Here is an 18915-nt window from a genome sequence, read left to right as displayed (position 1 = left end):
TTAAACACAATGTTCTCGAGATTTAATACTATCAGTGCTTTCTACAGTTTTGAAGTTCATGATGAAATGAAGGCATCATCTATATCATATCATGTCACTCCCAATATGTCTGTATTATCGATTTCGGTTACTTCATGGTCCAAACTGATATCCAACTGAAAATGTTCTTGATTTATTTGATCATAAGGATCTCTAACCAATATGATTTCTATTATATAGGAATTTATTTCGGAATAACTTCCTTATCAAGGGACTTGACTTCTCCAAGCCATTTTCTGCAACACTGTTGAAATTACTTTCAGACCAGGCGGAGTCTGCTTCATCCATTTTAAGTATACTTTCAGATGTGGTCTTAGATGCTCTTAACTCTAATATTTCATTATTGAAGTGAGGATGCTGATAACCTGAAAGTATGAAATTCAAAAAGTGAGTTGCTTATCGTCATAGATGAAGAGTGATTCTTTATTTACTAGTTCATTTATAAACCAATACTTGTTAGATACAATCTCAATATTTATTTTTGGCGCACCGGCAAAATAAAATTTCGCCAACTTGTTTTGCCTAATTTATCTTTTCAATTTCATAGGAAATCGTAGGTATATGCAAGCTAAGTCTCAACTCTATTGGATTTGTTGTCGCTGAAATATTAGTTTTCCATTTTTCGGTTTTTTTTTTCAATTTTCCATGGTTCCAGTTCATTTCACGAGATTTTGTGGAAATGGTGACAACATTCGGTTTTCACAGAAATGTTCCAATAATGTTCGGTAAACATTTGCATATCTTTTTGTACAAAAAAACACTTTCTCCAAAACGTGAATTTTAAATATTTTTTTTAGAATCCCTGTATAATATTTTGTGCTATTTTTCAGTGCATAAATTGAAGCAATCATTCAACAATATCCACGGAAAAAACTGATTCGAAAAATATATAATTGTACCTATGGCATGAGAGAAAGCATATGAAGAGAAAAAAATCAACATTTTCATAAAACATCATATAACTCGAAAACTGTGGGAATTTTATATCGAACGATTTTTTCACATCATGTAGAGCACATTCTGATCTACATTCTGTTTTCGTTTGACGTGTTCTTTTTGGGACACTCTGTATATACCCATAATCTCAACTCGATTGGATCTGTGGTCAAGAAAATTTTGAGTATTTTTTCCAATATTCTTTTTGAATATTCTATGGTTCTAATGATGTGATCAACCTGAAATTTTGCTCGGAGCACGGAATTGTTACATATTTTAAATCAATATCTGGAATTTCAATACTGTCTGTGGTATTAGGAATTTCATAAGATCCAAATGCTATTTGCATGAAATTCGGCACAAGAGTTTATTGCTATACTGTATTCATTTTGCCATACCCTATTCTAAAGGCTTAAAATCTAACGGAGTTAAATCCGAAGACCTTGATGGCCACCGAATATTTTAAATATCCAATCTGTTCACAGATTATTATAGATAGGCACTTGATAAAACTTTTGATGAGTTTTATAGTTTGATAATAAATTTATATATCATGTTATATATATTTTTCAAAAAGGAAAAAAGTGTTTTTAATCGTTATAGAAATTTTTATGGTTCGTATTTGATGAAATACGGGTTGTATCATATCTTAAAAACTAATGGCAATATAAAATAAATGAAAGCATCAATAAGAAAGAAGTTATGAGAACTTTTCATTTCACGCTATTTTCCAATGTTAATTCTCTTAAAAATTGAGCCCGAAATGTGACATTATTTTTTTTCTAGCTCAAAGAGGTTCTGAGATCCTCTCACTGAGCAACAAATTTGGTACACTCTATATAGATTTAAAATAGGCCCAGGTTTCCAGAACATCTGACTCATTTTTTCAGAAAATTCCTTTTCAGTTTTCATTGCCGTTATATTGTAAATTCTCAGGTTGCAAATATGCGAATATCGAATAATATCATAATCCGAATTCCCCAGATTTCAAATAGTTCTCGAACTTGAGATGACACTTTGTATGTTGTATGTTAGAAGATATAATGAACCGCAGTGTTAAATTTGCAGTACTTAAATTATGTACACATTTTTTGTTGATCGTTTTTAGGGTAATTTGACATACGACAAGCATAATTTCGCTTCCACATATTCCATTAGAAAAAAAAACCTACTTCTCTTGACCATATTCACCGTCGCCATATTGTTGTGCGACAATACCAACTACCCAGTGTTCCCAACGGAGAACTATTGAGTTCACTAGAAAAATACCACTAATATCAAAAATACTATCAGCCATAGAGATTATTCTTTCACTGACTATTTCCAAAAATGGAGCGAAGCCTTCATTTATAAACTCGGCCACAGTTAATTTGTTCATAAAACCACCTTTCACTAATGTTTTTATTCCCAAAAGGTGAAATTTTTGCGAAATATTGTCCCATCTTGCGTAGCAGCCAGAAAAGGTACACATAAACTTCACTTATAAACTTTATGTTGTGGAATTTTTCTAGTAAACTCAATATTTCTTCGTTGGGAACACTGGGTAGTTGGTATTGTCGCACAACAATATGGCGACGGTGAATATGGTCAATTGTGTGTTCAATAAGGGTAGGTTATCTAAACCTCATAATAACATCATGATAACCTGAAAAAATTGATTTCCCTACCTGGATAGTGGATATTTTCACATCTAGAATACGCTTTGGCGTATGGTTGAGTAGTAGGCTTTTGGTCACAATTCCAAATGAATATGTAATATAAGGATAACATGATAGCCGCCAGAGATACGAAAAAAACATATGCTATCACAGTCAAAACTCTAACCAACTTCTTTTTGTGCTTCGATTCGTATAGCCTGTCTTTGGCTTCTTCTCCTGCTAACTTGACACTAGCATCCAGAGCTGGTGCTTTCGCATACATATGATTATCGACATTGAGGGACACTCCATTCGTCATATTAACTTTACAAGACATTTTGGAGATTTAGTTCTTCTGAAGGGAGGTTATGTTTAACCGGTTATTTTTTTCATTTTGCGGTCTCTTTTCACAGTTTCAATGATGTGAAATCACATCAGCCGATGCACACAACACTACAATTATTTATGAATTTCAGATATGGGAGAAACTTTGTTATTTAGGCCATGATTTGTTTTATTTATTCTAGGGCCTTTCAGGTCGATCGATAACTTATGGAGTTGCGCGAAGCGTATAGCATTTATAAGGGGGGTGCGCTTGAAAAGGCCGGTTCTAAATAAGGTCCATCTTTTCAAATTTCCCACACTTGAGAAGAAATACCATCACATGACTTCTAATTTCAAAACGAAATTATAGATTTTCTCGTAAAACCACCGATTTTTATGTAGTTTTCACTTGATTTCTTTAAACAATAATCTACATTTTAGAATGACAATATTTTTAATTTGCAAATGAACTTTTAGTTTTTCGAAAAGAATTGATGATATGTTCAATGTACAAAGCACTGATATTTTTAAAATATTCGTGAAAAAAAAATCTACAACAAATCATTACAAAAAAGGTAAAACTATAATTTCGTGAAAAAAATAATCGACCATCAAACAGTGCTGCCCTCCACTTATATACTTCGTAAAGGAGAAGAGGATGAAGTGAATGTAAAATTTCATACACCGTACAAAGTTTGGTCATCGCAGGAGCGCCAGAAGGAAAATGGATAGGTAGATAATGCTTGACTGATACGCGGAAAGCCACGTGGTGGTAATCCCTCTTAATACTCAAATCACAATGGATATCGTGTGGACACTCTTTACTAACCGATGTAAAAATCGACTTTAATTGATTTCACGCGGTTCATTTTGTCAGTGGCTCTCTATGTAACCTCAGGGTAGGATGATTTATTGAATTGATAAAATAAGCTCATTCTATTTTCGTGATTTTAGTAATAGAAATTGGTAGTTATTCAATTATCCTGCAGTAGTAAATTTAGAAATATTTTCATAACGTGGATTGACAGTTAAGTTACCAAAAATCTTTGATTTTTTTATCTTAGTTTTTTTGTTTTTTTCGGAACATATCTGAGAGCCAAAAAAGGTCCACTTTGTTGTCTCGAAATATGGGCTGGACCTTAGGGATACGGTGTTTTGAAAAAGACATGATTAAATACTCATGGCCAATATCATACTCAAACATTAATATCATGAAATTTTTTATCCAATGAAGCTCATTTCATTGATATACTAACTGAAAAGGAAACTGCAACACCCAGAAGGAGCTGTTTCATGGTTTTTTCATGTAAACAATTTTTGTTACTTAAATATTGTAGTCGTTTTTGCAAGTTTTTTAAATTTTACAACAATCTAGCTGTTCGAGGAGATCCAAGGTGGGGTGGGGTTGTCATTTCGAGAAATCGCTAACTGTACGAACAGAAATCCAACTACTGTTATGAGATGTTGTCAAGCGTGGTTTGATAATGCCCAAAATCGAAGAACAGTAGGCACCGGACGTCGATGGGGGACAAGCAAAAATTAATGAAGTTCAAGATCTACGTCGAAGACTTATTAGAGACCGACAACTCGATCTTTGGCTGATGAGTGGTTAGGAGAACAAGGCCATCCTGTAATTGTCCGAACGGTTTATCGCCGGATAAGGTCTTTTGGATTGCAGCATTATCGACCCCATCTTGTGTGACCTCTGACGGTTGAGCATCGCCGGCAACGATTACAGAGGACGTCAACATTGGAATGTGCAATGGCATCAGGTCGTCTTTTCGGATGAATATCGATTTTTGTTGGGGAAACATGTTGGCAGAAGAAGGGTTAGACGACATCGGGGAGAAAGACGTGAACCTCAATTTGATGTTGAGCGTCATAACAGACAGTAGGCGTTATGGTATGAAGTGCTATTGCACATGCAAGTAAGCCACCTTTAGTTCTTATTCGAGGTGACATGACAGCGCTGCGTTACCTTCAAGAAATAGTGGAGCAATATGTTCTCCCTTAACTTAACCGGCTCGAGAATCCAATATTTCAGCAAGATTATTCCTGACCTCATGTTGCCAGAGTTAGTTTGAATTTTTTCGAAGCGACCTATGTGAATCTTTTGCCATGGCCGCCTAGATCCCCCGATCTTTCGCCCATAGAGCAAGTTTGGGACAACATGGGTAGAAGGCTTGGAAATTTGCCCCAGCCCCCACGGACTTTGGCTGCTTTGAGTCATGAAGTACAGGTAGCTTGGGATAGTATCCCTCAAGAAAAAATAGACCATCTTATTACATCAATGCTGAGACGTGTTGGGGAGTGTGTAGATAGATGATAGTGGTGGACAAACACATTATTAACAAATTTATTGAAAAAAAATTGTAAACCCTTCGTTTTTTCTCCAAATTTCAATCATTCACTCCTTGCTATACTATCTATGTTTTACCAATAAAAAATTTTTAATTTAAACAGCTCCTTCTGGGTGTTGCAGTTTCTTTGTCAGTTAGTAAATTTTCTTGTTATATGTTACTTGTTTTTGAACGCTCGTTCTTCGATAAAATATTATTAAAAATAAATTTCTTTGTTTTATCATGAAATATACTTGTGTAACTCAGGAGAGGCGTCTCAAACGGATCTCCTGGATGCGCTGATGGATGATGTGAAAAGCATCTAAACATCTGAGCAAGAGCTATCATGTTTACGTATGGACAGAATCGAATTTGAGGACGGATTCATTAGCAGTGAGTAGGCCATTCAAAATTCGAAAATCACATACATTGTGACGCAATGATAGCGCTCAAGAAGAGATTTTTGAAAGTTACTTATAGTCTTGTCCGAAATATGCTGATTCACACGCCACGGGGAAAAAAATATGCACTTTTCTTGGTTGGGTTTCGATAAATCTGAAATTGAAACTTCGCAAAGAAATGTTTAATTTTGTTGTTTTCATCAATTTTTACAAATAAAATAATAACTGTACCTTATTGACCATTGACCGAAGTCCTTCAGCCTTACAAACATTACTTATCTAATCTTTTAATTAGGTTTCTTCTTTAAAGTAGGATGGTGGAAAGTTTGTTTGTTAAAACCCCTAGGTCACGATACGCTATTGGTGTTCGATTGCAATCATGTTCAGAAATCGATGTGAAAAAATGGGGAGAATCATTATCTTTTAATCCATTATCAAGTAAAAGGATTATTACATTCATCAACCAGCATATCGAAGGTTAATTCAATTTACAATAGGGATTGTAGTTATGCAACTGAAATATCAATCAATATACTTATATGGCTCTTCCGTATCCATGTAATGATCCCCAAATTTATTAATTTTATCTCATGGGGGAAATTTGGAAAAATCTACTGGGAAGGTTTTTCGGTTTGTCATTTTCCGAAGTAGGTTTTTTAACCTTGCATCGGTCGATATAAAATTAAAAGATAAAATGTGCTCAGAAATAGAATTTAAATTTTTATATCTCTTGATTGACATTTACCTACAATCTGCTTTCATAAAGTATTGAGTGAATGTTATGTATGTGCAGACTTTTAGAAGATATTGAACATATTAAGAGGGATTACCACCACGTGACCTTCCGCGTATCAGTCAAACATTAGTTACCCATTCATTTCCCTTCTGGCGGTCCTGCGTGGACTAAACTTCGTACGGTGTACGAAGTAGTAAAACTTCGTACGGTGTACGAAGTAGTACCGGGTTTTTCACCATAATTTGATCCCCCCTTTAACTTTGTTACTGAAAGAGGTACAAAAAAATGTTTTCCACAAAAGTTTCACGAAATCGACTAATGCTTTTTAAAATGATTTCACAAAACGAAATATATACAGAGTGGGCCACATATTGATAGCAACTTCATTTTTTCAAATGGAACACCCTGTATATTTTTCTATATTTGAATAGCTCTTTTTCCCCTGATTTCAAATATATAACATATGTTTGGCCTATCTCTCTTATTCTGAGTATCACAGAGTTTCAAATTTTAAAAACCACCTAGCATGCTCAGTAATCAGTTTTCAAGTGGTAGGCTGCGATAACTCAAAATGATCTTTTTTTAGTTATCTTGTTGGCAATTTGACTATATGTCATATTGTTGCCAACGAGATAACTCAAAAAACATCATTTTGAGTTATCGCAGCCTACCACAGAGTTTCAAATTTTAAGAACCACCTAGCATGCTCAGTAATCAGTTTTCAAGTGGTAGGCTGCGATAACTCAAAATGATCTTTTTTGAGTTATCTCGTTGGCAATTTAACTATATGTCATATCGTTGCCAACCAGATAACTCAAAAAAGATCATTTTGAGATATCGCAGCCTACCACTTGAAAACTGATTACTGAGCATGCTAGATGGTTCTTAAAATTTGAAACTCTGTGGTACTCAGAATAAGAGAGATAGGCCAAACATATGTTATATATTTGAAATCAGGGGAAAAAGAGCTATTCAAATATAGAAAAATATACATGGTGTTCCATTTGAAAAAATGAAGTTGCTATCAATATGTGGCCCACTCTGTATATATTTCGTTTTGTGAAATCATTTTAAAAACACTAGTCGATTCCGTGAAACTTTTGTAGAAAACATTTTTTTGTAACTCTTTTAGTAACAAAGTTAAAGGGGGGGTCAAATTATGGTGAAAAACCCGGTACATTCACTTCATCTTTCTCTTTACGAAGCATATAACTAGAAGGCAGCACTGTACGACGGTCGATTATTTGTTCACAAAATTATTGTTTTACCTCTTCTGTAATGATTTGTTGTACCTATGTCATTTTTTAACGAATATTTTGAAAATATATCAATGTTTTATACAATGAATACTTTTGCGAAAAACGAAAAGTCATCATTCTTTCATTCGCAAATTAAAAATATTGTAGATTATTGTTTAAAGAAATTATGTGAAGTTCTCATACAAATCGGTGGTTGTAAAAGGAAAAATCTATAATTTCGTTTTGAACTGATCACTCACGTGGAGGTATTCCTTCTCAAGACTTCATTATTATAAATTCAGATCAGTTGAACTATCAATTGGTCTGCATGTCATAACTTCTGATGGTATTTTCTTGAGTAGTTTTCTACTTCTTTGGAGGGACGGCGTTAGGGATGAAACAATCGTTTCAGGCACCTCTATTTGAGGGGCGGCAATTCGGTCCAGTTTGCTGGTCACTTTTTTATATCCCATCCTTGTTTTTTAAAAACAACATTAGGTTGTTCCGCTCCCGATGTGTTGGTCAACATTTCCTGCAATAAAAAACTCCAAAACGCCTTCCCTAAGCCGCCTGTATGATAAATAACACATGGCAGTCCAACCAATATGAACAGAATTCCCTATTACCCTCATCGAAAGAGGGATAAAACCATTATGTATTTTACAGAGATGAGGAACAAATCTTCCTTTGCTTTCTAATTATATGGAAGCCAAGGTAGTTATTGATGCTTTTTATTCAGGTGCGGCGAAAAATTCTTTGCTTCAGGTTCCAAAATTACTCGCGCTGGCCCTGCTTCTGTGGTGACATATGGGATTCTTGAATCATCATGGATTGTGAGATTGGATCCATATTGGTTGGACAGTTGCCTTGTACATAATTAATATCATATGATGATATTATTCGTTTGGATATTGTACTAAATATTGTACTCATTGTTATTTTCATATATAATTAATTTGTTTCGAAGGGTCAATTTGGATTTTCTGCCTATAAGCCAATACATTTGTCGGATCTTTGTAATGGGGCACACAGACGAGCAACTTAGTCGCCAACCAAGTTGACAACTAAGTTGGCAACCTAGTTGGTAATTTGGATTATCAACCAAACACTAGCCCACACACGAACAACTTAGTCGTCAACTTGGTTGGCTACTAAGTTGCTCATCTGTGGGCTCCATAATGATTTGATTTTCTTGTCTTATTGACTGGTATTTACATTTCAAACATTTTGAGGGGTGAGTATGTGATTGTTTTTGTTAACATATCAAATTAATTTCACGGCGTTCAGGCAATTTTTCTATTCTGGAAAAAGTACCTCCCCGAGAGGGGCTCGAACCTGCTCGAACTGGGGAGGTACTTTTTCCAGAATTGAAAAATTGCCTGAACGCCGTGAAATTTGATATGTTAACAAAAACAATCAGATGCCCACCCCTCAAAATGTTTGAAAAGGAAATAAGTCAATAAGACAAGAAATCAAATCATTATGGAGCCGACAGACGTTTCATTCCTGTCCAGTGTCTTATATTCCTCATCCGGCAGTGTTGTATCCGTCTGGTCGTCATTTTTCTTCTATTCTACCATTTATGATCAATTGGAGCAATTGGTATTGTCCGAAGTAGGCCTTTCAATATATGATAATAGCTCTCTATTTCCATTAACACTGTTCAGCACCGTCTAATTCGACACTTTATTTGAAAATATATCCTATGGCATACTCTATTCCTGATGTCTTGATGGCTGGCTTTAGATGTCAGTTATTCAGCATCTCAAGTATTCGATTTGATTCACTGGCTCTCTAGAACAATGTTGGCTGTTATATTATTGGTCTTCCAGATGAGATGACCTACTCCAACTTTTTTTTTTGGATTAATAAATATATTGTAATCTCGTCCCCTCTGCCAGATAGCATACATAATCAAATCTTTTGTATTGATTCCTCATTGTCTGTTGATATGACTGTGTCATTAGCATATCTTATTGATTCATTACATCACCCCGTTAATTTTGATGTTCTTCAGTGCTGAAGAAATCACTGGCGATACATTCACCTTATGAGGGGATGATTAAAAAGATCGAATAGGAAGGTGTTTTGGTTCGTCAATTTTGAAGTTGTTTTTTTTTATGGAAATGAAATTAAAATATCAAATTTCTTAGGAAGTGATGACAATTTGAGAAACAATATTCAATTCAAGAGAAAGCATTGGCTTTCAATTTGTTCTTCAAAATTACTCAATGCAAAACGCTTAATCAGAAAAAATGCATCTTGATGCATTGAAGACGTGTAGCAAAATACAGTGGTTATAATAAAAGATTTTTTTCTGGAAGCTTTGTCACTCTGTATCTCAGAGTCAGAATGCAGAAAATTCATTAATATGAGGTTTTTTCAGAAGAATACCATGTAAAATTTCAGCATAGTCTTTTTCATTTTTGAAAAAATTAATTGAAAAATTTGTCTCGTGTCCAGTGTCACACTCGGAAACAAAAATTGATATACTTTGCCTTATTTAATCTCTTTGGTCTTCTTCAAACTATAATCATGGAATTAAATTTTTTGGGAACTAGGTAAACAAAAAAAAATCAGATAAATCAGCAGCGTCTGATACTCAATAGTATTTAAGATATACCTACGATATTTTTTCGCAAAGAATGTATCTCTAATGGCTGGGGAGTGGTGAAATTTAAAGCACTCCATTCGGAATTAAGTATGAATGAGCAGGATTCAAAGCTCGTGAATTTTTTTTTAGTTTCTATTTCGTGAAGGAGAGGGAATATTTATAAAGTATGTAGGTACATCCATTCAAATCTAATTAGAATCAGTTTATTAGATAAATTTACTTCATTTTCAGACTGAACTGACACCGGAATTGCTCATTAGGAAAGATATATAGCTCGTTGATTTCAAAAATAAACAATTGAAATCGTTCGTGGTAAACTTATTTCTGAATTTAACAGTTTACATTTTGAGTAATATCCAGCTTCTCGGAGCTCTCCTTGGAAACCATAAGATTCATCTATTGAATTTGAGAAGGGATTGGGTTGAAAATGGTGTATCCATACATAGAAATAAAATAATAGAAATATGCGTGACTGATATACAGGGTGAGTCAAAAATGTGTTCCAAGCTTTCTGCGGTGAAAGCTCATTGAAAAATAAGTATAGTTTAATGAATAAATTCATGGTCCAAAATGCATATTGAGGCAGATATATCCGTCCAAAGTTGATAAAATAAAAAAAAATTTCTTCGCATAAACGGTGAATGCCACCAGATTGAAATTACATACATAAACATACATAAATGTGTGTTTATGAAATACATTTTTTTATTACACTTCTACATTTCTGATATTGTTATAAAGGGTGTTTTTAGTGCGTGAGTCATGATATTTTTGGGACAACTTCTATGGTTATCGATGAATTTCGCGATGAATGAATCTGCTGACAACATGTGACTATAAAAACGCAAATATCTCGAAAACGTTTAAATTTTTTCTATTTGGATTTTCCTTCACTCCATCGAATGCTCCTATTTGTTCACCAAAACGAATACAACGAAAGGGGTGGTCCCAAAAAAATTATGACTCACCCTTTATAATAATAACAGAAATGTAGAAGTGTAATAAAGAAATGTATTTCACCAAAATACGTTTATGCACGAAATTTCAATCTGGTGGCATTCACCATTTAGAAGTTATACGGTGAAATTTTCTTAATTTTATCAACTTTGGAAGGATATCTCCCTTAATGAGCATTTTGGGCCATAAGTTTATTCATCAAACTATACATATTTTTTCAATGTACTATCACTCCCAGAAAGCTCGGTACACATTTTTGGCTAACCGTGTAGATGCACCGCAAATAATTCTGTGAACATCCTCATTTTGAAATGAAGGACTCAAATTTTTTGTTGATTTCCAAATTGAATTTCATTTTAGAATGAACTCAATTTTTTGAAAATTTCTATGAAAAAAGTTTTCATGAATCGAACAAAAATTTTTTTTCACATGTCAAATTTCAACCGAAGTTATTGTAATATTTCACGATTGTACTTTTTATAACTAATACGAGTATGAACACAGAATATAAAAATATCAAACGGTTTCTTCATTAAAGCCATCCAAATTTCTCCTTCGGTTCTCTAACACGATTGATAAAATATACCAGATGTTAATATAAAGTTATCACAAGAAAAATTTCACTGTAATTTCAATGAGTTGGAAGTCGAACTCTCCCTTGAGGTATTCAGCCTTATTCTGTAACTGAAATAGAAACGAACAAATCGCATCGTAATATTATAAATTGGAATGTTTCACATGTATCGCGTCCAAATTTGGTATTCTATATCCAATTCTTCTTCTATCGCCAAATGTAATTCATAATTGATATACATACTTAGCAATTCTACTTGAGCTACAGAATACCGATTCGAAACAATCCCGGTGCATTTCTATTCGATCCATACCATCTCTATTCGATTTGAAGATACAGAATAGGGCTGATTTATTGTGGAAAGTGAATTTGAAATTATCTAATGATTAATATCATGTTCCTTTATTATCCTTCAATAAGGATAATAAAGGAATTTATTATCCTTCAATAAGGATAATAAAGAAACCGATCCATTCAACGATAAAAGATTATCGAAGAAAATGTAATAACAAAAGTAATTTTTCCTTAAGAAAAAAATCGCGTGAACGTGAGTTACCCGAAAGGAACTTACCTCTTCTAATAATGCATAATGGTCGTATTGCCGAATTCTGTTATTTCTTCTGGTTCTTCCGTCGTGAAGTTCACAAACTCGGTCAGAGAGGAAGCAGTGCAATTGAAAGGTTCAGCAGAGACCAACGCTTTGTCCTTCCATATAAAAATATAATATATCGATAAAAAAATTGCTGCCATTGACACACTCAAAACATAGGCAATGACTGTAAGAAGGCGAATTGCTTTGGAAGGTGCCCTTGGTTTGAGAGGTTCCCCCTTAACAGCTGGCAGATTTTCCGAGGAATTTTCTTTGTTGTGTTCGTCTTGTGATGACATTATGTTGTAGTTGTTACCTGAAAAATATTATTTTATAAAACATGTTTTATTGAAAAAAAAACAAAAATTGGGGCATTTAAAAATATTCTGCAAAGTCAAGACTTGAGCTTTGAGTGCTCTCCTCTCAGAGGCTTTGACTTGGGCAGCAATTCTATCTCAATCCCTCCTGCCTTGTTGAGATATTCTGTTACCTCCTTTAAGCATTTTAAAAATCATGTTTACTAGACTTTTTTCGAATTCAACTACTCAGTTGAGTATTGTTATAAATTTTTGAAGTGTCTTGATAACATAGGATGATGGCTTCCAACACAATGTCCTTCATTACTTTCTGAGCGCTCGTAAGAACGTCCAGGGACTACAGAGTTTGGGTTCTGGTTACTTTGGCAGGCAGGGCCCCCGCAACCGCGCGTTCAACGCGTGCACCGCACGCGGGCGCCACTCTTAAGGGGCGCCAAAATCTCTTATAGACCGCATGAAAATCCGAAAGACCAAAGGTTTTTGAAAAAGTTTTTTCTTAATTTTTTCAAATGTGCAAAGACATCTTTTACACATCCAAACAAGTTCCCGAACGTCACAATCCCTATAAAATAACCTCGGCCACAGACTGCAATTATACGATTCTTTTCGAGTACACAAATCATAAATAATCATCCCTTTGTCGGTACGGGATTTCTTTATGGACCACCTTGCACCGGACGGCGGGCACCATTTCTTCGATCATCACTAAAACGCATATGGTACACATAAACAATCATAAATACCGAAGCGATAGCTTTTAGCCAGGGGAATTACTGAAACTTTTGCCACCATCTGTAGGAAAAATACTACATGTTACAGAGAATTTCTGAAACTACCAAAATCTGCTTGCTATGCTATAACAGCAGAAACCTATCCAAAGAATAGTTATTTTGTTTCGAAACGTTTAGGGGTTGAGGTCAAGACGCAAAAAATTAAAATACTCAGATAATTGGAAAGATTTGTATTTTGTGTAATTGTGGTTTGTTTTACTGTTTCTTGTTGTGATTAAATTAAATTTTATGAAATGGTAAGTACCTATCCACATACAGTATTAGCATTTCTATTAGTCTATAAAATTCGATATTTTTTTTTCTGTTTAAAATGGTGCACATCCTAAATTGGCCCATACCTATATACTATAATATTATATTTATTTGCTTCAAATAGGGAAGTATTGTTGTAATCGTGAAAAAATTGAATCGACTTTGATATTTTGAATTTGTTACCTGGGGCCACCATCATATTATACTTAATTTTTTTTTAATATGCACCCTGGATCTGTATTATTTATTTGATGTTCGTAGCCGTTTGACATTCCAAAAAAATTATATTTCACCTTTGCCAAAAATTAATTATTATAACAGGAACAGGGTATGTGCTTCAGATCGGTGTTAACTTATTATTATTATCAATATTAACTCCGTTTAGGTTTAAAGGCTCGGATTTAAGGTTTAAATTCATAAAAATGAAAACATACGGGTTATTCTCAAAGGGATGACGCAAAAAAAATCATGGGTGAATGTCCTTACCAATTTTGGATCAAGTTTTTCTTAAATTCTAGGAGTCATACAAGAGAAAACGACCTTCTAGTGCAAAATTTCGAGAGCAAAAAAAAGCTAGACTTCAACAAAGGGAGAAGATGGCTGGGAGTATGGAATAATATTTAATAATTATTAATAATAATATTAATATTTTAATATAATATTATGAATAATTTAAAGAAGAATAAAGCTCAGGTTTTGAAAACTCTGCAGTTTCATTACAAAATTAAAATAAAATGCGGTTTTGATCGAATGCTTGAATAAAATAATGAAACATTTAAAAAATGTATTATGCAACAACTGACAGCATAAAGTTCTTGAGGCGTTCAATAAAGGTTGCTGATAGTTTTTTAACCCTTCTACAAATAAATTCCTAACAAAAACTGAAACATTTTTTGCCGATTATCCTGCGACGTTTTTCTCCACTTCCCCCCTTTAAGGGGCGCCAAAATATTTTCGGCACGCGGGCGTTGATGACCCTTGCGGGGGCCCTGTTGGCAGGTAACATGAGTAAATGTGTATGAAATAGTACCTTAATAAAGTATAAGCTTCAGAAATCTCGTCATCCATTGCCGGACACTGATGACAGTTGCTAACCCCTACTATCCTTTATTATAAATAAAATAAAAAAAGTAATTTCCACAAATATTTTAATGTCTACGGTAATCGTTTCGACAGCACTGTGTCTTCATCAGGTTACATCATGTAAACTTGTTTCGATAAAATTATCGACATTTTTATTGCAACTTATTATTTTTATATAAAATAAACATTTCAACGTGGTAACAAAATGGCGAATGGCTTCATCAGGTTACATCATGTAACCGATGAAGCCACAGGGTTATCAAAATTATTGTCATATATTAAAATATTGGTGAAATTGCTTTGTTTCATTTTATGGGTATTAAATTTCATAAACAGAAAATTTTTGAGAGTTTTTTAAAAAGACATTGTAAGTTCTTTCAAAGCCACTTCACTGGAACTAAAATTATCAGATAAGGTTTGTCCAAGTTTCAGGTAATTGTAAGTTTATCTTGTTTCAATTATTTTCATTCTCTAGTTTCCGGTTTTTCAAAAATGATTTAAAAAATAAGTATATATGTAAATTTCAAGAGGAATCAATGATAAATCTTAACGAAGTTTGTAGTTCATCTTCTCTTAAATCCTTTGGCTGATTTTAGCAAATGTGGTCCTCATTTACTTCCTTTTTTGATATACATAGTTTAACAAAAAAAAAATTAACTGTAAAGTTTTATTGAGAGCACCCTGTGGAGTGACTTGTTGAAGAACGAGATTACTTATGAACACTCCGATGTTACCTAATCTTTTCTGAACATTTGGTCTTTATATTTATTGTGATATCTCAATTTTGAAGAAATTACAGCATTTCATATGGTACCGTTATTGGAGGAGAAATTATCTAATGTTTTGCACGCAAAGCTTTCAAAGTTAATTTCGATTGATAACCTGAACCAAAAGTGTACATAAATTCAATAAAAAAGTTAATTGTATCGATGAATTCAGAAACATTAATACAAGAAAAAATTTTCAAGGAACAACTTCTATCAAATCAAAGAAATGTTCATTAGTATACTATATCCAAAGTCACTTGGAGGAAGCCAGAATATTTCGATTATACGGGTTGTTCAAGTTTCCAGAAATCCCTTTGGGGCCAGTGAATTGATTGCCTAACAATACTTTCAAATAAACTCCGGTATTTAGCGAATCGCGGTATCCACTTCAAAGGGACATTTGGCCAAGCGTTTCTATGGACTAGTTCAAGTAGCTTTGGATAATGGATATACTATACAATCTTCTTCTATTCTTCGATCAGTTGTTATTTGTATCAATAATGTAAATATTGTTGTTCATTGTAATTGTTCATTGTAGTTGTAATTGTAGTTAATGTACGACTTTATACATCTAATAAAAAAAGTTCTCCTATACTTCTATCCAATGAATATTTAATCGAAACAACGAACACCCAAAATTAATTTCAGAATCCTGATATTGATCAACAGGGATTCATGTAAGGTGTAGTAAAAATAATTATTTTTCTAATAGATGGCTTCAGTTATCTGCATCTCGCGTTGTATAAGTCCGATCGGGACTAGATGGCTATAGAAAGATGAGATTTTCTACTAAAAAAATTTTTGTGACAATTTTGTGATTACTGACCCAGTTTAGTTTTAGCGCACGTCGAAGATGGACACTGGCAAAGTGGAAATGAGCTATATTTTAAAGTTTTTCTTCGATAAAGACGAAAATGCAAACAAGGCGGTAGAAAATGTAAATAGTGTTTATGGTTCTGATACTGAAATAATCACTCGCAATTTTGGTTTCGCCGATTCTGTTCCTGTAACTTCCATGTCAAAGATACAGCACGCACTGGGAGGCCAATTGTCGAATATGTCAATAAAATCAAGAACATTGTAGAGTCCGACCGTCATGTACGCACTGTTTCGATTGTCCAAGAACTGAAAATTGCACAAAAAACCGTTTGAAACCATTTACATAAGGCTGGTTTCAAGAAGACGCTCGGTGTATGGGTACCACAATAGTTAACGTAAAAAACCTCATGGACCGAATTTCCATCTTTGAATCGCTACGAAATCGACACATTTTTTAAGCAGTTGGTGACTGGTGATGTAAAGTGGATCATTTACGACAACGTCAAGCTAAAACGGTTGTGGTCGAAACGCGGTAAGCCGGCGGAAACAGTGGCTAAGCTAAGATTGACGGCCAGGAAGGTTTTGCTGTGTGTTTGGTGGGATTGGCGGAAATTATCTTCTGTGAGCTGCTCCCTTACAGCACAACTGTTAACTCGGAACTGTACTGTCAACAATAAATTGGACCGTCTGAAGGAAGCACTCGCCCAAAAGCGGCCAATTCTGGCCTATTGGAGAGGAATTGTGTTCCATCAGGACAACGTCCGCCACACACATCGATAGTGACCAACAGAAGCTCCGGGAGCTTGGTTGGGACGTTCTTATGCATCCACCTGATAGTCCGGACTAGGCACCAAGTTATTACTTTCTGTTCCTGTCCATGGTGATAAATTCGCTTCAACAGAGGCTTGTGTAAATCGACTGTTTAAATATTCTGCCAAAAGGGACGCGGGCTTCTATGAGAGAGGCATAATATAAAAATAATATTATATTTTATTATAAAATATAATATAAACTTCAAAATGGCAAGGAGTTATCGAACAAAACAACGCATTTTCAACTCAAATCGGGTCATTCTAACTATGGTAGTAAAATCCTTGTTTTTAATGCAAAAATAATAATAGATTTCTTTTTACTACACCGTATAATATCAATGAATATTGGGGTAAACTTTGAGGAATGAAATTTCATTTTAATGATGAAAAAGTACATTGTATCAATCAGATCAAGCTGATGATTGTCATTCTTTAATAAAATGAATAAATTTTTTTACTGCACTCGAAACAATTCAAAGTGCTATGATTTCTCTCAAAATTAAGATATCCCAATTTCTAAAAACAAGAAATGTTTAGAAAAGATGAGGTAACATCTAAGTGTTCATAAACATTCTTATCTGTCAACGGTTCACTCCACAGGTTGTTCGGACTAAAAGTTTACTTTTCATTATTTTCGTGCACCTCTGTATACAACAAGAAACAAAGTAACTGAGGACGTCAATTTTCCCCCCTAATTTTACCGGAGTGTGTAATATAAGTTAACTGACCAATTTCGATAATCTTTTGATAGTTACATCAACAAAAAATTCAAAATTTAAAAAAGAAAAATTAAAAACAATATTACACTCACGTGATGCAAATGGTAACATCTGATCGATGGACGGAAACTATTCTTTGTAAATCAGTCGACACCCTGATCTAATCTCCATTTCCGCAGAAAAACGTTAACATCACCTCTATTTTCCACTGAACCTGGCGTTGTGACGAAACATAATGATATTCGATAGCAGGGGAGAAGTAGACAGTGTGCAAATAACATTCGCCAATTGGTTTTTGTACACTGATACCTCGAACATGCGCTTTTTACACACAGCTGAATAATTCTTGTTCGTTTTTTTTATATTATGTCGAGAAACTTATTACCTCGTTATTGGAGCCATCACCTATAGATAGAGATAACAGATCGATCAAGTTTATTCAATTAATTTCCCGATAGGGAGTCTCGTTTGTTTTCCACGGAGGACTTGGATAAAAACGTTCTCGACGCGTCGATAGGTTTGTTTTCAATAACGAATTTCTAATAACAAACTTTGGAAATCATTCGATTTGCCAATGGGCAAAATTAAGATTAAGATTGAGATTTCTCGTCCTCCTTCCCTAAAAAATCAGTCGGCCACATTCTATAATTCCTGTCTCAAAATTAAAAAATACAGACATCGTGAGGAAATGATCTGTTTGAGGAACGAAAGCTCAAAAAATATATGTATGAGTGTAGTAAAAAAATTCATTATTTTTGCATAAAACAAGGCTCTAATTACCATGGTTAGAATGATTTAGGTCGAATAAACAGTTTTGTTCGATAACTTGTTGCCATTTTGCCATTATACCTCTCTCATAGAAGCCCACGTCCCTATTGGCAAAAAAATTGAGAATTGCACAAGCCTCTGTTCAACCGAATTTTTCATTAGCAAAATTGTTAGCCATGGACATGGAACAAATGGTTATTACT

The 18915-nt window shown here is 34.2% G+C and overlaps 1 protein-coding gene across 1 annotated transcript; it reads right to left on the bottom strand.

The window, feature by feature from the left end:
* Positions 1-3186, bottom strand: LOC123686112. The gene is made up of 2 exons (XM_045626098.1): positions 2643-3186; positions 1-404 (listed from the first exon to the last, which is right to left on the bottom strand). Exons 1-2 carry the CDS (start codon positions 2947-2949, stop codon positions 193-195), a joined length of 519 nt encoding a protein of 172 aa, XP_045482054.1. The 5' UTR covers positions 2950-3186; the 3' UTR covers positions 1-192.
* Between the last annotated feature and the right edge of the window lie 15729 nt (positions 3187-18915).

The sequence above is a fragment of the Harmonia axyridis genome, chromosome 1 (genome assembly GCF_914767665.1).
Source record: "Harmonia axyridis chromosome 1, icHarAxyr1.1, whole genome shotgun sequence".
NCBI classification, from domain to species: Eukaryota; Metazoa; Arthropoda; class Insecta; order Coleoptera; family Coccinellidae; genus Harmonia; species Harmonia axyridis.
This window is presented reverse-complemented; position numbering and strand designations above follow the sequence as displayed.

What these genes read in the sequence shown, in the direction of transcription:
- LOC123686112 (XM_045626098.1), bottom strand. Translation starts at nt 2,949, where the DNA reads ATGTCTTGTAAAGTTAATATGACGAATGGAGTGTCCCTCAATGTCGAT. An exon ending in TGAAAATATCCACTATCCAG is followed by an intron (nt 405 to 2,642) that starts GTAGGGAAATCA and finishes TCATACTTTCAG; the next exon opens with GTTATCAGCATCCTCACTTC.